Raw genomic sequence first — 22,950 nt, 5'->3', positions numbered from 1 at the left:
TCACTTATCAAATCCAGGAAGCCCAGTGGATCCCAAGGAGAGCGCATGGGACAGGAGGGCAAGGCAACTAGAAAACTGAGGGTGCTGCTGGGAAGATGAAGGAAGAAACTCACTGGGGCCAGAAAAGGGAGTGAATCTAAAATGAGCTGATTTGGTAGGCAATAAATGGAGTTGTCCAGGAAGAGGGGGTCTTGGTTCAGTCCATGTGTGTCACGCATAGAGCAGTTACAGCGGATGTGGTCAGAGAATGGAGGACAGTGCTAGAGTGAAAGGCCCAAACCATGGCACCCAGGTGGCGAGGGAGGGGAAGCCACAGGAGTGGGTGCTGGCATGGCATGGAAGCCAAGGTCACTAATGCTGCGAGCTCAGCCTTGTGGGACAAGGGTGAGCTGTGGACCCTGGTGGACACTGCCATTCCCCAGCACTTGAGACAGGGAAGTTGACTCAGGGGAGAAAGTCCTCAAGGACTAGTGAGTGGACACACCAGGAGGGGCAGGAAGGGATCTTTCTCCAGGAGCAGGGGTTTTGCCCAGGGAGGAAGACTGGCAGTTCAGAAGCCAACATAGGTCAGCAGAATTGTGCCACCTTGCCTAGGATGTGGGGAATAGGAGAAGGGGCAGCCTCTACGGGTAGGGACCTCCGTGCAGGCGGATCTGGGGGCTCAGGAGAGGGGCTGGGCTCGGGTAGTTCTCAGCATTCAACTCATCACTCTGAAGTGTATCACTTCACGTCTCCGTCTCTTTGCAAGACAGATGGACAAAATGGCTTGCCTCTGTACCTCTAGCCTCTGGGATTGAGTGTCTGCTCCACAGTAGGTGCTCAATAAATGTTTGAGGAAGCAGGGAGGGAGGAGGGGAGGATCGGCTCTACACCAGTGCAGTGGACAGGCCCACATGAGTCCTGCTCTGTCCCTCACAGAACCCAGCAAGGACATGCCCAGCACGGCTCCCACCACGAGGTTGAATGAGAAAGAAGAAACTGGGAGGATCATCGAAATGCAGCGCCTAGAAATCCAGCGCCTCAGAGACCAGATCCAAGAGCAAGAGCAGGTCCCAGGGTTCCATACCCTCACTGCAGTTCGGCTCCCTTCCCTCTCCAACTCGGAGGCAGACTTTGAGGTGAAGACCAACTGACCACCTCTGGTGAGCCATCTCCGGCCACAGCCAGAAGAAACATGGTGTGTCTGTCCCCAGGCCAGACTTGTGGTTACAGTCTGTATGGTTCCTGCAGCACTGACCCCTCCAACTCTTTCTCTTGCCCTGGGGAATTTGGGACACAGAATAAAGGTATTTGCCCACACCTTGTCTAATGACTGCTTAGCTGAGGGACCAAGGCCAGGAGAGGGAGAGAGGGAAGCCTGAGGACAGGGGGCTCCAGCTCACCCGAAGCCACCTCTGCTTGTCCCTATGTGGGCATAGGACTCCCTGGCACTGAGAGATCACACTGGACTTGGGGCTGGCTTCCTGCCACCCTTTCTTCCAGGCCTTGAGGATGGAGCTGCCTGCTGCTCCTCACCTGGACTCTTCTCTGCCAACTCAGTCAGGACCAAATTCTGCTCATTCCTGTCTCCTTCAGGAAATGCAGCGAGTCTTTCTGAGGATTTTTTTATTTTTGTATATATATATATTTTTTTTGAGATGGAGTCCCACTGTGTCCCCCAGGTTGGAGTGCAATGGCATGGTCTTGGCTCACTGCAACCTCTGCCTCCCAAGTTCAAGTGATTCTCCTGCCTCAGTCTCCAGAGTAGCTGGGACTACAGGTGTGTGCCACCACACCCAGCTAATTTTTGTATTTTTAGTAGAGACAGGGTTTCACCATGTTGGCTAGGCTAGTCTGGAACTCCTGACCTCAAGTGATCTACCCACCTTGGCCTCCCAAAATGCTGGGATTACAGACATGAGCCACCGTGCCCAGTCTCTGAGGATTTTTTTTTTAATCTGTGTAAAAAGGGAAAAGATGACAGTAAAATAACAGACATGAAAGTGTTGCAAGAATTCCCCAAAGTTTTATGTTATCTGTGGACCCTGCTCTTGGGACCGTAAGCAGAGCTCTGCCCTCATTTCTGTTGCCTCCATGTCATTCTAGACTCGTCGTCTTTGTTCTGCAGGGTCCTGCCCTGCTCCTCCATTTCTGGGGTAGGAGGGGATGCACTCCTCCCTCTAGTTATTCCTCTCAGGCTCCATACTAGGAGACCCAGCCACACACAGGTACCAAGAGAGAGAGCCCTTATGCACTAAAGAGCAAAAGATTATAATCCAATGTCCCCATCTTCTCCCATCTGCAGAGGCCAGACACCCCTCTAAGAAATGTTTAAGCCCACAGTCCCTGCTGGTCCCTGCTGGTCACCTCTGGCTCTCTGAAATCTGGCTTGTCCCATCTTCCCCCAGTCACTTAACTGAAACTCTGGGCACTGCTCATGGGTTGACTTTCACAGAGAGAGCTGAGGCTTGGCAGTCACATTTGGCAAGATCTCCCAAAGGCTAGGGTAGCAGGAGCATTCAGGCAAAGGCCATGGAGCAAACGGCTCCACAGGGTCTGCAGGAGACTCTCTACTGAGCAACAACCCCCACCCAGCCTGCACCCTGTCACAGCAGCCAGCTCATTCCCCAATGCTGGCATGTTCTTCACATGTCCTTGCCCCACTGGGAAGCCAGATCCAGAGAGCAGAAAAGGATCCAGGCAACCCCCAGAGAGGTTCAGCTGCAAAGATGACAGCCCATGACATTATTATGATGGGACCCAAACGTCTCCACTCCAAACTAGCATGTTGGCTTCACCTTTGCAGAAGAAATGGACTTGAAATGAGATTGGGGGATGAGGGGCCAGCAGGGGCAGGTTGTGCAGGACCTTGAAGGCACACAGAAGCTACGGGCCACCCAGAGGCCAATGCTAAGCCACTGGGAGTCACTGCCACTGCTCACCAAGCTCTTGCCACACTGGCCTCCTTTCAGTTCCTACAAGAGGCCAAGGTCTTTCCTGCCTTCAGCACTTTCCACATACAGTTGCCTCTGCCTGAAATGCTCTTGCCCCCACACCTCACTTTGTGGACTTCTATTTGTCCTTTAGGTCTCGGCTTAAATGTCACTTCCTCAGAAAGGCCGTCCTTGACTCTCTCCCATCTAACTGCACCCACCGCATCGTTTTTCTTCATAATCCTCACTGTAACATGGCTGTTTAGTTGCTTAATATCTGTCTCTCCTGCTAGGAGAGTTCTACAGGTTAAGGGACCCAGTAGTGGACACAGAGGATGTTGTGGGTGCCCAGGTGAAACGGGACAGTGGCTTGGGACCAGGATGGTGGCAGCGGGGAGGAAGAGACATGAACTCTACAGACTTAAGGGCTGGTGAGAGCCAAGCCAAGGGGCATGGAGCACAGGCCTTGGAAGAAGAAAAATGCAGTAGAAACTGGAGCTTCCCTGAAGACCAGAAGGAAATCCTTAATAGCTAGGACATATCAACATTCAAGTGATAGATTTTTCCACTGCAAAATGTCTTAGAATCGAGATGTCACATTTCACGTACAAGATGGACCTTGGTTCCCAGACAAGGAAATCAGAACCAAAGAGTAGTAAAGTGACTGACATGTAGTCACAAGGCAGGGGTGGGGTTGCAGCCGAGTCTGCCCAGTGACTCCAAAGGTGCTGCTCTTATGCACTGCACTGGAGAGACGCCCATACAAAACACAGTAGGCCAAGTGAAGGTTTCAGGAACTTGACACCCTGAGAGTCTAAATCGGAAGTTAAAGGAGTAGAAACTCCCAGACTAAGCTAACCTAAGCCTGGATGCTGTCCAGTTGATGAGGAGGAAGTCTGGGCCAAGGGAGAGCCTCACCCTAGCAGAATCTGGCACTTTGGCCAGCAAGTCAACAAGGTGTTTTCTCGGCTGCACAGGGGTACACACGACTTCTTAGTAGTAAATATAAGGCCAGAGGTTCAATCTTGCTTATGTCTCCATGTTCTGTCTACAGTGCTTTCTCCTACATCCACCCATCAGGAGGCATTGGTTCTCCAGCACCTGAGACCTCCTTCTCCTTTGCCTATCCAGACTCCATGGGGAAGCTGAAGGCACTCACCCCACTGGTGCCCCCTCCTCCTTCATGAATCTCTTTATTCTAGTTTACTGCTTCAACCCCTTCAGTGCTGGAGTGGGCCTGACAGTCACCCCCTCCTGTAGTAGCCTTAGGGCCCCTGCTGGTACCCCAGGCATTGGCACACAGACTCCGCTCTTGCTCTTGCAGTCCATCATTGAGCTCTAGGGACTCATTCAATTCTGGTGTGATGGCTGGTGCCTTTGGGGAGTGCTGTACCACTTTGGTATAATAGCCTCCAGAATTCCTCACTGGGCCCCCTCACCTTCTTCTAAAGTTTTGGCATCAGCTGTGGCCAGGCAGTGTGAGCTACCTAGCTGAGAGTCTCCTGGAGTCCTGTTATCTCAACACTGAAAAGCTTGACCTACAAAAGATTCTAGCATCACTGTCCTGCTTCTTATACAAAGTATGGCCAGCCACTGCTGATCCCAGGAGGTACCTAAGGGCCTGGGAACATCTGTGTGCCCAGGCAGGACCCCCTTATAATCATTGCTCTGGATTTGGAGTGAGAAGTAAAAGGGAAGGCATCTTAGGGCCAGGAATGTAGTTCACTCTTTCTGAACTCCATTGAGGTAAGCTCTCCTAGACCACTGGAGGTTCGAGGGCCTGCTTACGCTTCAAGCATGCCTAAGATGCATCCAGACTGCCCAGAGCTGAACTAGGCTGGGAAGCAGATTTCCAAGGAAGTAAGCCTGCTCTGTGTACCTGGAAGCAGGAGGGACTAGCATTCCTAATCACCTACTGTGACCAGTGCATACAAGAATTTGTATGTATTCTCATCTACTTTGTGTCACACGGTGGGATTTGGCAAAGGCTGCAAATAAGAACTAGTGTGAAACACCTACTGCATGTATTAACATATTAAGTGTATTGTAAGTGGGACTATGAGAATGTTAGTGAAGCACCTGAGGTTTGGTCTATGTCCTGCTGCTCACCACACAGAAAGCCAATCACCGAGAGGACAAATATTGCCTATGAAGAAGATTTTACTCAGGTGCTGCAGCCAAGGAGATGAGCGCTCAGTCTCAAATCCATCTCCTTCACTAAAACTTGGGGTTTATGTACCAGGGAAGAAATGTAACAATGTGTAGGAAAACAAGGACTAGGGAGGCATCTGGTGCAGTGATCTTGTGAGTTTCAGTTCTCTGATACCTTTTTTGAAGGTCCTTTCCTGAGGAAGGAACTCAGATAAAACAAATACAAGTTTCAAGCTTTAACAGCAGAAGGATCAATTTCTGTGTTCCTACAAAGAACAGTCTATGGGAGTATTGGGCCTGTTTCAGTACTTCCTTTCTATTTATCAACTGCTCAATCATGCGGAATCCAGCTGTCAGTCTTTCTGGCTGCCTCATGCTGAGGAGGGATGTCGTAGGCAGCTCCATACCATGGGTGACCATGTGGCCACTGAGGAATCAAAGGTTAATCTAATATAGAGTTTTCTTCTTATGAAACACAATTTTTCTCTCTCCAGTCTGCCACTTCCACCAAAGGCAAATCACAGCGGGACCAATCTACCTCCAAAATAAGCTTCAGTCCCATATACTTGACCTGATTACCTGTACAAAGTGCAGCAAGCATCATTGCCAACATAAGCTCTCCGAAATTGACTTTGCTGGAACCTATCACAAGGCCATTTCTGTCCAAGCACTGGGAAAATAACCAGTTCCTCCAAGTGTGTCCCATTACAAAAGAAAACAGGTTCTTATTAAATGTATGCGAACAAACACATTCCCATGAATTATGAATATTCACAAATAGTTTCCAAATTCTGGAGAAATCAGGCATAGAGAGAGAAACGTGTTTTGGATTCTGTTTATAAAAGTATACTCTACTTAAAACACTTAAAGTATATTTCAAGGCTATAAATAGCTCAAAAGAAAAAAATTCTCCAGACTCTGAAAAACGGAAACAATCATAAATATTTCAAACAACAAAAGCCATTAAAAAATTATTTCAGTTGTTTATTAGTTCAGTCCATGCAATCAACTCCTGCTCTGTTTCATACTGGGATATGAACACATCACCCTTTCAATTAGTGCCCTGAAAGTTGTCTTTAATCCAATGGTACAATCTCCAAAGTTATCAGAAACCTGCATTCAAGAGTGCAGTGGGGCACCATCTTGGTTCACTGCAACCTCCACCTCCTGGGTTCAAGAGATTCTCACGTCTCAGCCTCCCAGGTAGTTGGGAGGCATGAGACACACCATGCCCAGCTAATTTTTGTATTTTTATTAGAGTTTTACCATGCTGGCCAGTCTGGTCTAACTCCTCACCTCAAGTGATCCACTGCTTTGGTCTCCCAAAGTGCTGAAGTTACAGGCATGAGCCACCATGCCTGGTCCCAATTTTCTATTAAGGAGCAGATCAATACTCCAAGAAAACCCTGTTACTCCAACACATGGACCCAGACGCTGGCCTTGCATCACTGTCCTGAGGATTTGACTGGTATCAATGCTCAAAATTTATCAGGGGTTGATGCCTTCTTCAGACTCAAGAGTCAAAGCCCTGCAACTTAACAGCATAAGGATTAGTTAATAGGATATTTATACTACAGAAAATCCTATCATTTTCTCTAACATGTTATAAATTAAAACACTGTGATTTGGTATTTAGGAATAACTGCCTGCAGCACTTCAAACCACTGTATTAAAGCAGTTAGGTTACTCATTGCCTATGTCTAATTGCTAGTATTGTAGTGACAGAACTGTGACCCACAACATCAAAAATGTGATAAGCCCAGTGCCAAACTTACCAAACTAAGACGATTAACTTTTTCCTTCATCATTGAAGTATGGTAAATGCAAATATCAGTTTTGGAAATTCAATATGAGAAATAATCTCCTTTCACTTAAATACTATACAACAAAAAAGGACAAAGTAAGAACAAACACAGCTATTTTAAAAGCACATCATCACACTTCCAAGACTGGATTCTAGACACAGGACGGACAACTGATTAGGTAACTTTTACTGCGAAAATCTCCAAACCAGTGCAGCACCTGCACATATTTTGTTTTCAGGTTACACACATGAAGGTCAATCAATGATAAACAACTTGAGGTGAAAAAAAAAACAAATCACTAGAAAATATCCCCTTTTTATTACTACTTAATCCAAGCGAATGCCACTTTAAATTTGTTTGAGAGAAATTCTAATCAATGTAATTTCTTTAAGGAAAGGCCAATCTTTCCTGTGTATCCATATCACAGTTTTTCTTCATCAAAGGAAATGATCTGAAACCAACCCAAACTATTGATTCAGTTGACTCACCCTGGAAACAAACATCACTCAAACAGTTCCACTCTCATCCACCTCTCCAAACAACAAAATATATAATGTACTATTCCTGTTCAGAGCTTAAAAAAAAAATTAGTCTTTTATTTTTTAACTGTAGATCATCAGAGGCAAGCAAAACCAACCAAATTCCGAAAGGCTGGTGTGCTCCATCAATTCCTGCAGGCCCAGCAAAGGTAGCCTAGGAATTCCAGATAAATAGAACAAATGATGACTTGCTAGAAATGCACAGAAAACAAAATAACTATTCACAGAACCAAATAAAAACTTAAATAAAAGAAATTGTTTCATACATATATACATACACAAGCAAAACCCAAAGCAGAACAAACAGCAAACTAATGAAAATTAGAAGCAAAAATGAATAGGCAACCGACACCAATGTTTCCCCCTTTCAGTCTACCCTGGAGGCTACCATGCTATCCAGAGCCCCCACCACAAAAAAAAAAGTGACAAATATTTTATTCTGGATACACAATTCAGTACCCATAAGTCCACTAATAACACCCCATACATTCTGTGCAATCAATAACACTAGGCACATGACCAGTAAGTCCTCCAGCACCAGCACTACTCATGCAAAACAGCAAACATAGTGTGAAGCAATGCAGGCAGGTATGTGAGATTTGGCTCCACACTAAATCTGGCTTCCTGCTTAACTGTATTAAAAAAGAATTGCCAAACTGCTAATATATTTCTTTATAATATTTATTATTTTATCTTCATCAAGCCTAGAGCTTTAACTATGAAAATGTTAATTGGCCAAATTTCTCCAATTCTTTTTTTTTTTTTTGAGACAGAGACTTGCTCTGTCGCCAGGCTGGAGTGCAGTGGTGCAATCTCGGCTCACTGCAACCTCCGCCTCCTGGGTTCAAGTGACTCTTCCACCTCTGCTACCCTAGTAGCTAGGACCACAGGCACATGCCACCATGCCCGGCTAATTTTTTTGTATTTTTAGTAGAGATGGGGTTTCACCATGTTGGCCAGGATGGTCTCGATCTCTTGACCTCATGATCCGCCCACCTCAGCCTCCCAAAGTTCTGGGATTACAGGCATGAGCCACCATGCCCAGCCTTCTCCAATTCTCTATCAGGTTATAAAGACTATTTTATTCAGGTTTTAAAGAATATTTTATTATCTAAGCTTCTTCAACTTTCTTTTTTTTTTTTTTTTTTGAGACAGAGTCCCACTGTCGGCCAGGCTGAAGTACAGTGGCACGGTCTCAACTAACTGCAACCTTCGCCTCCTGGGTTCAAGCGATTCTCCTGTCTCAGCTTCCCAAGTAGCTGAGATTACAGGCATGCACCAGCACACCCAGCTAGTCTGTATTTTCAGTAGAGATGGGGTTTCACCATATTGTCCAGGCTGGTCTCGAACTCCTGACCTCAAGTAATCTGCCTTCCTCGGCCTCCCAAAGTGCTGGCATGAGCCACCACACCCAACCTAGCCAGTTTTTTCACAGCCAGTGAACTTCTGGTGCTCGCTTAAGGGTCTCCAAGTTAAAAACTTAGGTATTTTAACCAATAACTAAGAAATTCAGCTGTTTTCACCAACAGAATTCATTAGTCTTACTTATAAAAAAAATTGCATAGAGTGTTTTATTTGGGCTGGGTTTATAGCTTTGTAACCTTCTGTGCCAAACCCTGACACCTCAAACTGTCTAGCAGAGACAAATATAGAATCCACACAGAAATGTATGCTGACAATTCTGAAGACAGTTCTATTTTCATTTGACGAATAATTTTAAAGCCAGTTTGTTTAGTAAACATTTACTTAAGTCACAGGAACTTGGAAATTGCTTAGACTTATTTACTTAATTTATGAGCACTCTTATAAGCCAACACAACATATAACAATAACTGTACATACAAATGAACACATCTAGATACGTAGACACACGCACAAATGAAAATCCAGTAGCTTTTTACCTTGAAACTTCAGCCATGCCATAGTGATACAAACTCACCAGTTTTACACAATTCCACTTTGTTTGCCCTGATAAGTAATCCAACAAAGGCTGTGAACCAAAATTTTAGGTAAAGCAGTTTCCATGGCAGTTTGATTTTTTAAAGGCCAAACCTCCCCAGACTGCAAAGAACACTGGGGCTAAACAGCACCAAAGGAAAACATCACATATTAACCAGGCCTGACTCTGCTTAGAACAGTAGCACAAAAGCCTGGGCACATGCAACTCCATCCCACTTTCCCATTCAACAGCAAACTCCAGGTTCCAAACAATATTGGGGCCAGACAGTATTGCAAAAGATTATCAAACTGGATTCTAATTCCTCATGACTGTATCAAACACACACAATCACCAGAACGCTATCCAGCTCCTGCAGCAACAAACTAACCCCAGAGTGTCCAAACTGAAACCGTCAGGGTGCTTCCTGTCTTCTGTGTTTGGGCTTGATCAACCTGCAAATGGAAATTTCTTAAGGAATTTCCCAAATTGAGAGGAGCTGACCCCACTGTCTGGTACCCAAAAAAGACATTCACTTGCTGGGACACAACACAGTTACAAACAAGTCCCCAAGAGTGTCTATACTGAAACAGTCAAGGTGCTTCCCTCTCATCAGTTGGGCTTGTTCCCCCTACAAATTCACTGTAGTTAATAGTTAATTGTAGGCTTGTTCCACCTACAAATGGAGATTCCTTTAAAAATTTCCCAAATTGAGAGGAGCAGATCCTGCTGTATGGACCCACGAAGGACACTCACATATCTGGGTGCAGATGTCAAATTTCAAAGGCAGTTCTTCCAAAGCAATCAGGAATGAAGTTGGGGCTGGCTGTAGCAGGGCCAGAGGGAGACAGAAACTCGCCTCCAATCATAACTAGGTGGGCAGCTGCTTAGGAGGGCTTCTGAGACTCCCAGTCCACAGCAGCCAAGCCACCACAAGCAATGTGTTCCCAGTCAGGGAACCAAAATTTATTACGGAAACCCCAGGGGTTTGGTCTAAGTCCTGCTGCTCACCCCGAGAAAGCTAATCACTGAGAGGACAAGTATTGCCGAGGGAGAAGGCTTTAATCGGGTGCTGCAGCAGAGATGAGATCTCAGTCTAAATCCATCTCCCTGACTGACTAAAACTGCGGGTTTATATAGCAGGGAAGAAATGTAACAATGGGTAAGAAAACAAGAACTAGGGAGGGGGCCAAGGGACATCTGGTGCGGTGATCTGGTGAGTTTTAGTTCTCTGATGCTTTTTTGAGAGGCCTGAAGATCCTTTCCTGAGGAAGGAATGCAGATTAAAATATATATAAGTTTCAAGCTTTAAGACCAGAAGGGTCAATTTCTATTTTCATCCAAATGAACAGTCTATGGGAGTATTGGGCCTGTTTCAAGAATAGCCTGAAGTAGGAGCATGGCGGAAGCTGGAAGACAGCCCCACAAGCACTGGGAGTACTGGGGAAGTTGCTCCATGTATTAACCTGTTAAGTATATTATACGTGGGGCTATGAGATTCTAGCTCTATACAGAGGCACAATGGTGTCCTTCTTCTGCTCTAAGTAACAGAAACCAACTCCAGTCAGTTTAAGCAAAAAAGGATAATTTTTGTTTTGTTTTTTGAGATGGCGTCTGCTCTGTCACCCAGGCTAGAGTGCAGTGGCATAATCTCAGCTCACTACAACCTCCGCTTCCCCAGGTTCAAACAATTCTCCTGCCTCAGCCTCCCAATTAGCTTGGATTACAGGCATAGGCCACCATGCCCAACTAATTTTTGTATTTTTGTAGACAGGGTTTCACCATGTTGGTCAGGCTAGTCTCAAACTCCTGACATCATGATCGGCCCGCCTCGGCCTCCCAAAGTGCTAGGATTACAGGCATGAGCCACTGCACCTGGCAAGAATTTTTTTTTTTTTTTTTTTTTTGAGGCAGAGTCTCCCTCTGTTGCCTAGGCTGGAGTGCAGTCATGTGATCCTGGCTCACTGCAACCCTGGCTTCCTGGGTTCAAGCAATTCTCCTTCCTCAGCCTCCCGAGTAACCACCCAGATAATTTTTCTACTTTTAGTAGGGGCAGAGTTTTGTCATGTTGGCTAGGCTGGTCTCAAACTCCTGACCTCACATGATCCTCCTGCCTCAGCCTTGCAAAGTGCTGAGATTACAGGCTTACACCACAGTGCCCGGCCAAAAAAGGAGAATTTGTTATCTGGCTCTAGGCGTGTCTCATGGAATCTCCAGACAGAAATGCAACCAGGTCTCAAGGAGAACTTGAATCAAGGCCTGGTTCACTCCTGGAGTCCCTCTCTCTCTCATTCTTGCCCCTTTCGGCAGCCCAGCTTCCCCTTGCCAGTTCCGCTGGCAGAGGGCACCTTGGCACCTCTCATTAGTAGAAGCCCCTAAGCCAAAATGAAATAGTCCAATTTTATATTGCCAAAATTGCCAAAAAACAATTTTTTCAGCCCAGCTTGAGTCTGAGGCTCTATCTAATCAACTATAGCCACAGTGGTGGGTCACAAAACATGACCTCCTTCCTGGGATTCTTCCTTGCAGGAGGATGGTCATGGTGAATGGGACCAATACTTGGAAAGATGTCTATCTCGGGGAACTATCACTCACTGAGAAGGGGGTGGGTGCCTAGAGGCATTGGAAGCCTGTAGGTGCGCTGTGCCTTATGTCCATTGTCCCCTGAGACTGCCCTCAGGACAGCAGGAACAGCGCCTCTCCACTCACCACTGTATCTCCAGCACCTGCACAACACCAGGTCCACAGGAGGGATAAGATCAGTGGATGCTGAATGAATTATTTCTTTTTTGTTGTTGTTTCTTAAGACAGAATCTTGCTCTGTTGCCCAGGCTGGAGTGCAGTGGCACAATCTCGGCTCACTGCAAACTCCACCTCCTGGGTTCAAGCGATTATCCTGCCCTAGCCTCCTGAGTAGCTGGGATTACAGGCGTGAGCCACTGCACCTGGCAAATGTTTTGTATTTTTAGTACAGATGGGGTTTCACCATGTTGGCCAGATTGGTCTTGAACTCCTGACCTCAAGTGATCCACCCACCTCAGCTACCCAAAGTGCTGGGATTACAGCTGAGAGCCACCAGGCCCAGCCTAATTAATACCTCTACAACTATATAAACTAAGTCCTGTCATTCCCATCTTACAAATGAAAGAGACTGAGACACACGGAGATTAAGCAGTTTTTCTCCCATTTCACAGCTAGAGCTGGGGCTTGAACCTTCAAGATCAATCTAGCTCCAAATCCAGTGTTCTTTCTACTATTCATTCATTCACTCATTCATTCAACAAATGTTTATTGAACACCTACTCTATGCCAGTCCTATTCCAGGAGGTAGGGATAGGACAGTGAACAGACACAATACCTTTCCTTCATGAAGCTTACAATCTAGGAGATAAAATTCCAGATTGATAAGAAAGATCCACAGCATGTCAGAAAGTGATAGTGCTAAGGAGAAACGTAAGGAAATAAAAGAAATAAGGGCAGAGGACAGGAAGTACTGGGGAGGTTGCAATTTGAGACAAGGTGGCCAAGAGGTCTCCCTGAGAAGAAGCCATTTGAGAACATTCCTGAAGGAGGGAGGGTGGGAGGGAGGGAGCTGTGTGGGTCATAGCATTCCAGGCAGATGAAGCTGCGGGTAAGGAGGCTCTGAGGTAACAGGAATTAAGCCAGAGAGGGCCTTAAGGCAACGGGCGGGCTCTGTTCCCCTGAGGAAGGTGGGCAGCTGGAGGAGCTCTCCACCTCCCGACTGGATCACAGCCACTGGGTTGAGAACAGCCTGTGTTGGCAACACGGCGCAGAAGCCTGGAGACAGCCCCACTGCCTCTGCGTTCTCCCACAGGACTCCCATTCCCCACCTTCTCGTGGATCTGCGGGTGGTTCATCCACACATTCCACTCCAGGCACGCAGCAACCTCCTACTCCTGACCTTCACTCGTCCATGTGAATTACTAACCCAACAACCTCTGCTTGGAGGACAGAGTTCAACAGCCCTGTGAGGAGCCTGCCTTTCCACATGATTCCACGTTACCTCATAAGACCCAGAACTAGAACAGAAACTTGCCCAATGTTTATACCGATGAAGCTTTTAGTTTTTTTTTCTCCCATCCAAAAAATTCCCTTCAAATCCCCAAGGGAAGGGGAAAAGGGAGGAAAATGTCATGGGTCGCCTGCTGCAGCTCTGCCTGAAACAGCTGGCCTATGGGTCTGGCTGGGACTGGACCCTCCTGGGGACCAGGGTGGGTAAGTAAAGGTCAGATGTGTGCAGGCGGAATCTGCAGCCAGCAAGCCCTGTGGGGCCCCTGGCTCCCTTGCTCCTGTGAGTCAAGCCCCTTTATTATAAAGGGGCTACCTTTATAATAATGCTCTGCAAAGTGGCAGGATGAACACCTGCAATGCCACCCCATTGTCTCCCCACCCTGCGCCTCCCAACCACCCTCCGATCCAGCCTGCCCTCACCTTTTTGGAGGGGAAGGACATCTAAAGCTGTGCCATCCAGTAAGGACACAGCCACATGACAGATGTGGTGCCTGGGCATTTGCAATGTGGCTGGAACAAATGAGAGGCACTGTAAGTGTAAAATACTAGCCACCAAATTTTCAAGACTTTCGGTTCACGCCTGTAATCTCTGCACTTTGGGGAGCCAAGGCAGGAGAATCAGTTGAATCCAGGAGTTTGGGAACTGCCTGGAAAATAGAGCAAGGCCCCCATCTCTATTTTTAAAAATAAAAATAAAATACCCTGTGCAAAATAAACTGTAAAATAGCTCAACAACGTATAGTGTGTTTTGGAATTAAATAAAATATATTAATTTAACTGTACTAATCTTGTGGGTTTCTTTTTCATTTTTGAATGTGACTTTTCGACAAGTTTAAATTATATATGTGGCTCATGCTATCTTTCTAGTGGACAGAGCTGTTCTAGAATTATGACTGGCCCCCAGTCATCCCCATGGAACAAAGCGAAAAGATGCGAATGCAGGTCAAGCACAATTATTTTGTGAACTGATAATGGCAAGATAAGTGTGATCTTGTTTTTCTTTTCTAGTTCACACATCAGGAGGAGAGAGCAAGAGACATCCCAGGGGCTGGTCCAGGAGATGGGCAGCTTATACCCGCTCCAGCCAGCCTGCCCTTCGCCAGTCCGGATGGTAGTGTGTCTGTGGTGCCAGATTTGCCTATTACAAGCTCCAACGATGTCCCTGTTAAACTTCAGAACTCTCCATGGGCACCTTACACAGTCCAAGTGCCTCACTCTGGCCTTCAAGGCGGTGAACAGCCTGAGCCAAACTTGTCTTTCCAGCTTCATCTCACTTGCTTCCTGCTCAGAACCCCCACAGCTGTCCGTTCCCGCTTTCGTTTCATCTGCTAATCAATCATTCAACAAATATGTATTGATTACTTCCTACATATTAGCTACTGAGGTCATGATGATTAGCAAAAGAGGCACTGTCCCTGTACTTGCTGAAGACCACACATCTAGCAGGGGATGACAGGTAAGTACACAAAAGGCACTTAAGCACGTTGCGGTAAGAGTAGTTGTTGGGGAAGCACAGAGGCCATGGGTACACCAAAGAGGCACCTAAACCAGCCTGCAAGTCAGGGAGGGCTTCCTGGAGGAGGTGGCATCTCCATTGAAGAATGCAAGTCTCGCAGACTGAGGCTGGAAGTGGCAAATATCCCAGGCAAGGGACAACTCTTGAGTTCAAAAACTGGAAGAGCAGAGAGGAGAGCAGGGTGCCAGTGGCAAATGACTGGCCTGGTGCATATGGCAGGGGCTTTCTGAGCCTTGTGAAGGAGTGTGGCATTGATTCTGAAGTGTTTATTCTAGGAGCTCCTGTCTCCCACCCGAAAGACCTTCATCCCCTCACCGCCCCCACTCCACTCCCTGTTCACTCAAATCCTGCTTCCCCAGCAGGATCCAATCTGTGGGGTAAGCCAGGCATTTGAGGCTTTGAGAGAGAATGAGCATGGGGCTTGTGGAGGCTCCAGCCCAGGGCCAAAGAATGGAGGTACTGGAGCTGCGTTTGGGGGTCCGGTGGTGTTGGAATTTGCGGCTAAAGCTGAGTTTGAAGTTGGTGTTGATTTTGGGGGAGTTGAGGTTCGGGCTGAAGGTGAGGTTGGGATCCAGGATCTTAGTCAGAATTTGGGTTGGAGTTAGGAGTTGGGGGCTGAGGTTTCTAGCCAGATTTGGGGTTCGATTTGCAGCTGGAACTGGAATTGGGTTTGGAAACGGGGCTGAGGGTTGGGGCTGAGACATGCGGCAGGAGCTGGGGCCGGGGTGAAAGCTGGAAGTTCTAGCTAGGGTTTACAACTGCAGCTGGAGTAGGGAGCTGGTTTTGAAACTGGAGCTAAATCTAAATTAGAGTCAGAGCTGGGGGCGGGTTGGCGCCCAGGCTCTGGGGCAGATAGACGACATTACTCCTGCTGTCCAGGTCTGCGAATTGTGTTCCGAGCCCTAACAGCAGCAGACAGAAGCCCCTCCCTTCCCAGGAATGCCTCTGCCAAGCAGAAGGAGCAGTGCCACGTCAGCCAATCGGCTCAGGCCCTGCCCTGGAAACGACACCTGTTCATCCTCCTCCACCCACCCTCACCTGAGTGCAGGTTAGGCAGGTGAAGTGTGTCCCCGGAAACAGAGCTGGAGTGCCCCACCTGCTTGGCCCTGCCTTCTCGGATCGGATTCAGCACGTCCAGGCTTCTCGTGAGTTCCCCAATAGTCCCCCCACGCCCCACCGCCCCCACCTTCTCCCACTAGCTTTTCCTCTGAGAACCTCCACCCCCACCCCCAGCCTGGCCCCCACTGGCTCAGCACACCTGTGCAAGCACTTTCAGACCAGCGAAGCCACAGCCCAGGGGAATGCTGGGACTGACTCCCTGGCCACGCCCACCTCCCCCACTTCCTTGGGGGCATCGGCACCAGCCCCCGCCCACCTGGAGGGTAGGGATCAGCCTCTGCAGAGGAGTCTCGGGGAGGACAGATACCTCGACAGGATGTAACCTGTGCACGGCCACATAGTCATATCCCCAGAATGACCCAGGACCTCCGTCTTCTGCACTGTCCTGCCTTGGAGGGGGTAAATCGTTTTCATGTATTCAAAAAGCACGCTTTGAGCATCTATGCAGGATCTAGGCCCCATTGGAATTCTGAAACAAAGATGTGAGGTGACTCATGCCCACCCCTCAAGATAAATGTTATTGTTCTCACTTTTCAGAAAAGGAGACTGAGACTCTAAGAGATGAAACCCTCAGGCTTCCTGGCCTCTCCCCCAGGCCCCTCTCCTGGGCTCTGTAGGGTCCACACCCACACTTAGCACAGGGACTGGGCCTGTTTGCTTCTGTCTCTGTCTCCTGCTGCAGACTGGGGCTCCCTGAGGGCAGGGACCACATGTGCTTTATTTCTGCCCAGTGTGAGACATGCTGTCCTCTGGAGGGCAGGTTAAATGAGCAACCACTGTTAGGTGCCTGGCCAGGCTCCTGCCAGTGGGAAGGACTGGAGCTGGGGTTCAAATCCAGAGCCCTCCTTCTTCCTTTGCTCCACTTTAGAGGAATCATGGAGGAGGATGGCATGGGGGAATGGCGAGTGTGGAGAAGAGCGAGGGGAGCAGGAAGACCAGTGAGGAGGTGGAGGCGGGCCATGGAGACCCCAGGGAACTGGCTGGAGAAATGTTTAGAGGTGGAGCCCGGGGACAGGACAGGGATTAGATACAGCAGAGGGAGGAGGAGCTGGCTGAGAGGGTGGTGATGCCATGCCTGAAGTGAGGAAGCAGGAGGAGCAGGTTGGGGTAAGATAACAAGCTTGGGTTGGGACCTGTTGCATCACAGGGACATCGAGGTGACAGTTGACTCAGGAGGGAGGTCTAGGTTGGAGAGAGGAATTTGGGAACTGGCAGCTTATATCACCAAACTTGTGGCTGTGAGATTGGATGTGATGTTAGGGGAGGGAGGGTGTTAGGGGTCTGGCCCTAACCAACAGAGGAGGAGGAGACACAGCCCTAAAAGAGAAGAGTCGAGGTCAGCCAGGCTTCTGGTTCCAGAAGGGTTAAGTCATAAGCACCCCCTCCATCCCCACAGCTCCCCCCCAGGAACCAGTGGTGACAGCTGAGGCCATGTGAGTCAGATCCTGAATGAGGCTTTATCTCTGGCTGATCATCCCATCATCCACCGTGGCACCAGCTCCCTCAGCCAGCCGCGATGGGACAAGCGACTGAGAGAGCCAGAGGCAGAGAGCTCAGGGCCTGGGTGAGGGGATTCCCTGGAGGGTTTGCAGGGGTGGGGAGGGGTACTCCATGGGCAGGGCACTCTCCTGGGGTCATTGAGAGGCATTCCCAAGGGACAGTGCTGCAGAAGGGGCTTTCCCAGGGGAGATTCGGGGTGACACCAGGGTGGATTCTCAGGGACCATCCCAAGGCTCTCAGGTGCGACCATGGGGGACAGGTGGGCTGGGAAGGTAAGACTGTAATCATTCCCCTACAGGTGATGGTGACCATATCCTGGACTGTGAGAGGAATGGGACTCCGGGCCTGTAACTGCCAAGCAGGGGGCAGGGGCTCCAGGCTGTGATCTGGACCCTCTGACCCCTGACACTCACCTCCTGCCCTGACCCCTGCCTGACCAAGCCATGTCTGAACAGGAGGCTCAAGCCCCAGGGGGCCAGGGGCTGCCCCCGGACATGCTGGCAGAGCAGGTGGAGCTGTGGTGGTCCCAGCAGCCGAGACGCTCAGCGCTCTGCTTTGTCGTGGCCGTGGGCCTCGTGGCAGGCTGTGGGGCGGGCGGCGTGGCACTGCTGTCAACCACCAGCAGCCGCTCAGGCGAATGGCGGCTAGCAACAGGCACTGTGCTTTGTCTGCTGGCTCTGCTGGTGCTGGTGAAACAGCTGATGAGCTCGGCCGTGCAGGACATGAACTGCATCCGCCAGGCTCACCATGTAGCCCTGCTGCGCAGTGGAGGAGGGGCCGATGCCCTCGTGGTGCTGCTCAGTGGCCTCGTGCTGCTGGTCACCGGTCTGACGCTGGCCGGGCTGGCCGCTGCCCCTGCCCCTGCTCGGCCGCTGGCCGCCATGCTGTCTGTGGGCATTGCTCTGGCTGCCTTGGGCTCGCTTTTGCTGCTAGGCCTGCTACTGTATCAAGTGGGCGTGAGCGGACACTGCCCCTCCATCTGTACGGCCACCTCCTCCACCCACAGTGGCCATGGCAGCATCTTCAGCATCTCAGGACAGTTGTCTGCTGGCCGGCGTCACGAGACCACATCCAGCATCGCCAGCCTCATCTGACGGAGCCAGAGCCCTTCTTCCCATACCTGCCTCAGCGTCCCCAGAGCCGAGCCAGGGCGTGGATGCATGTGGACACTGAGTATGTGCGAGTGCGTGTATGCCCCCAGCGGGGTCAGCCCTTCTGTGGGTGTGTGGCGTGTGCTTAAGAGCACACGTGTTCCCACACATCCATATCATGGGAAGGTCAGTGCGTGCCTTCTGGGACCTGGGTGTTTGTGTCCGTGGAACTGCCTGTCTGTGTCTCAGGTCAGCAGGCCCAGAAACACCTCATGCTGACGATGCCTGAGCCCCATTTCTAAAACTCCTCAAATCCAATCCTGTCCTTTAACATCCATCAGGGATTTCCATGGGGGTGACCGGTGCCCACCCAAGACCACACCCGTGGTGCGGTCTTTCTAACTGCTGGCCAGGCAGAAAGAATATGGGCTGTGGAGTAAGACAGACCTGGAGGGACTCCTCCACTGTGCTAGCAGGTGGGGGAGTTGGGCGAGTGATTTCACCTCCCCAGCCTCTGTTCCTGGAGGTTCGTGGCTGTCGTGGTTGTGGTCATTGATTGTGAGGTGGAAGTGTCATTGTGTATCGAAGGCGGGGCTTGTGGCAGAGATGCAATAAAATGGCCGCTGCCGTTGTCACTGTCTCCACCTCATGATCTCACCTCAGAGGCCCTTCCTCCCCTACCCCATGCCCCACCCCGTCCAAAGCGAGCTCCTCACTCCTATCTCAGCCTCATGCCTTGAAGGTCTCCTCAGCCAGGCCTGTGGTTTCTCCTCTTAGGTAGGGAGAGGACTGAGTGGATGGATGCCAGCTTTGGGAAGGTGGTGGGTTTCCAGGCCCAGGGAGGGGTGAGGGACCTGAGTCCTTCGCATTTGCTCACATGCTGTTTCAAGATGAGGCCTTACGTGTTGGGTGTTATCAGCCGGTTTCTCTGGTGTCTGCACCTCCCTTCGGCTGTGCCTCTTCCGTGGATTCCCTGAGGGCGACTGGGAGGCTGCAGCTGCCTGCCCCACCTCTGAAACCAGAACGTCCCGAGTCTGGGCAGTGGCTGCACCCACTGGCCTGCTCTGGGTTCCTGGGCATGGGAGAGGTGTTTTTGTTTTGTTTTGTTTTGATTTTTTGTGATGGAATCTCACTTTGTTGTCCAGGCTAGAGTACAGTGGCACGGTCTCAGCCCACTGCAACCTCCACCTCCCGGGTTAAGGTGATTCTCCTGCCTCAGCCTCCCAAGTAGCTGGGATTACAGGCACCTGCCACTGCGCCCAGCTAATTGTTGTTGTATTTTTAGTAGAGACAGGGTTTCACCACGTTGGCCAGGCTGGTCTCAAACTCCTGACCTTATGATCCTCCCACCTAAGCCTCCCAAAGTGCTGGGATTACAGGCATGAGCCACCAGGCCCAGCCGGGGAGAGGTGTTTCAAACCCCCTGGGGTGGTGAGAGTCACTTCCTGCTTGGAGTCCAGCCCAGGAAGATCTTCCCTCCTATAGCGTGCAGTGACATTTCCTGGGTGATGGAGATCCTCAGGAAGCGCACTCAAATGTTTCATCACTTCCTGCTTCTCGAGGTGCAGACTGCATGAAGCCGGTGGACGATGCCCAGAGAGGCAGGGAAATGAGACCTATCTCCAAAGAGACATTACAGTAGAGCTACAAAGGCTCTGACCACAAAAAGTTGGTTTACGCAGGCAAGGTCAGGGATGTCTCCTGGAGAAAACACCCGGCTGGCAGATGAGGGGAAGCCTGCTGCCAACGGAACTAGGGAACAGCGTGCACAGACCCAGGAGAGAAAGACAAGGCATGTCCCAGAATGCCATGTACAACAGAAACGGCTCCCCTGGGTGTTCCAGGGGCGCCTCATACCATATTCAAAACTGACCCTTCTCCTCTCATCTTGAACAGCTCCTCTGTCTCACCCGGAGGTGCCACGCTCAGGGGGCATCTAGGTTACAGACTCTGGGCACTGCTAGATGGCACCTGCACTGTCTCCTTAGTCAAGTCCAGTGACAAATCACCAACTCCTCCGGTTTCTGTCACACAGATTTGTCTGGCAATCCATATCTTCACGCTCACTGCCCAGAAGGGACCCTCTTCATCCCTGCCCCAGTGGCACGGCAGGCTCCCTCTAGCTCCCTGCTTCTGCTCTTTTCTCTTCATTCCCCTTCCCGTGGCCATGCACACGCACATGCACATGCACATCCTTGAGCCAGAGTGATCGTCCTAAAGCTAAAGCGAAAATCTGCCTGAGAGCCGGTCTATGGCTGCCCACCCCTTCCAGGCTCCCTAACCTGGTTTGATCTCACTCAGAAAACCCCATGAGCAGCCCCGCTGAATTATTTCCACCAACTCCCCAAGCCCTCTCCCTTCTGCCAGTCTTTACATGTTCCATTCTCTTTGCCTTCTTGTCCTTCAAGAACCAGTTCTCCAGGGGGGTCTTCCTTGGCCCTTAGACCAGTGAGTTGCCCTCTTTCTATGCCCACAGCCTCCATTGTAGACTGGTCTGCAATTCTTTTGTGCCTTTCTCCTTGATCAGGTGAGCTCGTCCTAACCAGGTTGGCACTGTGCCCATCTGTGTATCCCTCACTCCCAGCATGGGCCTGACACAGAGTACGTTCTTTATTGGGTGGATGAAGGACTCTGGCATGGCCCGATGGCAGTGTGTGTGCCTCCCAAGTAGCTGGGAATACATACATACATACTTTCGCTGCCTCCACTGCAACCAGAAGCCCGCTGGCATCTCTGTTCTCTCTCTGTAAAGCTGCTGCCTCCTGACTTCACTGCCCTCTCCTGTCCACTTCCCTGACCATCTGGTTAAGGTTCTGTGGCCCATCATTTCATCTGCTCTTTGACAGACTCCTCAGAGTCCTTAGCCCCCTGCCCTTGGGTCCCACCCTCCCAGCCAAACCCCCTCCATGGACAAATCCACCTATCTGTCTTGGATGTGCCTGCCCCACTGTGAGTGACCATTAGAGAAATCTGCACACCCAGACAGCCTACCATCACTTGGGAACTCCCCTATCAAGTTCTCGGCTGAGGCCAGGCATGGTGGCTCACGCCCGTAATCCCCACGCTTCAGGAAGCCGAGGAGTGTGGATCACTTAAGCCCAGGAGCTCAAGACCAGCCTGGGCAACATGGCAAAAACCCTGTCTCTGCTAAAAATACAAAAAAAAAAGTTCTCAGCTGAATCTGCACTGCAGCTCGTCAGTGATGCTACATTTTCCTGGTCAGCTACTGCTCCCATAGTGACTCTGAAGTTCTCTCCACCCTCTTCAACCCCTACCCCACCCCACCCCACCCCACCCCACCACATCCCCTCCCTCTGTGCTCACCTCCCACCCCCAACACCACTCTTTACAGAAGACTTAGCCTCCTCCCTTTGTGTGAAGGCGACAACCCCCGACGGGAGCCCTTCACCACGGCACCCACCAAATCTCTCCTCCCTGACTCCTGCCTGTCCAATGGCCTTGGCAGCCCAGCAGAGGAATTTGGACTTTGTCCTCAGGACACCAGAAAACATGGAAAGACTTCCACCAGGGGAGTAGGGTACCGTGGCCTGAATAGGATTTAGGACTTGCTGGCTGCCGTGTGCAGCCAGAGATTGGCCATAGAAGAAAAAGAATGAAAAGAAATGGCCAGTCAATCTCAATTGGCCACCTAGGGACAAGAAGCAGCTGGCCCAGCTAGAAAGGTTGGAAAGAGTATCCCAGAAAGAAGGAATAGCACAAAGAAGGGTCCAGACCTGGAAATCTAAATCTAAATCTAGCTCATGCCTGTAAATCCCAGCACCTTGGGAGGCAGAAGCGGGAGGATGGCTAGAGTCTAGGAATTCAAACCAAGCCTGGGTGATACAGTGAGGCCCCATCTCTACAAAAAATAATTAGCCATGTGCAGTGGCACATGTATGTATTCCAGCTACTTGGGAGGCTGAGATGGGAGAATCACTTAAGTACAGGAGGTTGATGTTGCAGTGAGCTGTGATTGCCCCACCATACTGCAGCCTGGATGAACTTGTGTCAAAAAAAAAAAAAATAGGTGAGGTGGCTCACGCCTGTAATCCCAGCACTTTGGGAGGCCAAGGTGGGTGGATCACCTGAGGTCAGGAGTTCGAGACCAGCCTGGCTGACATGGCGAACCTTAATCTCTGCTAAAAATACAAAAATTAGCTGGGCATGGTGGTGGACACCTGTAATCCCAGCTACTCAGGAGGCTAAGGTGGGAGAATCACTTGAACCTGGGAGGCGGAGGTTGCAGTGAGCTAAGATTGCACCATTGCACTCTGGCCTGGGCGACAAGAGCAAGACTCCATCTCAAAACAAACAAACAAAAAGATGAAAATAAAATGTAGGCAGGACAA

At 49.9% G+C, this 22,950-nt stretch overlaps 2 protein-coding genes across 6 annotated transcripts in view; both read left to right on the top strand.

Moving 5' to 3' along the window:
* Nucleotides 1-1,299, top strand: part of CFAP57 (cilia and flagella associated protein 57) — an 84,472-nt gene extending 83,173 nt beyond the window's left edge. For all 5 annotated transcript variants that reach the window (XM_017541742.2, XM_017541743.1, XM_037743169.1 and 2 more), the window contains one exon: nucleotides 919-1,299. In XM_017541742.2, the coding sequence (XP_017397231.1) occupies nucleotides 919-1,133 (215 nt within the window). In that variant the 3' untranslated portion in view covers nucleotides 1,134-1,299. The remainder of the gene's footprint in view (nucleotides 1-918) is intronic.
* Nucleotides 1,300-15,948: 14,649 nt separating this feature from the next.
* On the top strand, nucleotides 15,949-19,239 carry TMEM125 (transmembrane protein 125). The gene is made up of 3 exons (XM_017541746.2): nucleotides 15,949-16,036; nucleotides 17,407-17,574; nucleotides 17,809-19,239. Exon 3 carries the CDS (start codon nucleotides 17,954-17,956, stop codon nucleotides 18,602-18,604), a length of 651 nt encoding a protein of 216 aa, XP_017397235.1. The 5' UTR covers nucleotides 15,949-16,036; nucleotides 17,407-17,574; nucleotides 17,809-17,953; the 3' UTR covers nucleotides 18,605-19,239.
* The last annotated feature ends 3,711 nt before the right edge of the window (nucleotides 19,240-22,950 follow it).

The sequence above is a fragment of the Cebus imitator genome, unplaced genomic scaffold (assembly GCF_001604975.1).
Source record: "Cebus imitator isolate Cc_AM_T3 unplaced genomic scaffold, Cebus_imitator-1.0 Scaffold136, whole genome shotgun sequence".
NCBI classification, from domain to species: domain Eukaryota; kingdom Metazoa; phylum Chordata; class Mammalia; order Primates; family Cebidae; genus Cebus; species Cebus imitator.
This window is presented reverse-complemented; position numbering and strand designations above follow the sequence as displayed.

Excerpts from the sequence above, each read along its gene's own strand:
- TMEM125 (XM_017541746.2), top strand. The coding sequence starts at position 17,954 with ATGTCTGAACAGGAGGCTCAAGCCCCAGGGGGCCAGGGGCTGCCCCCG.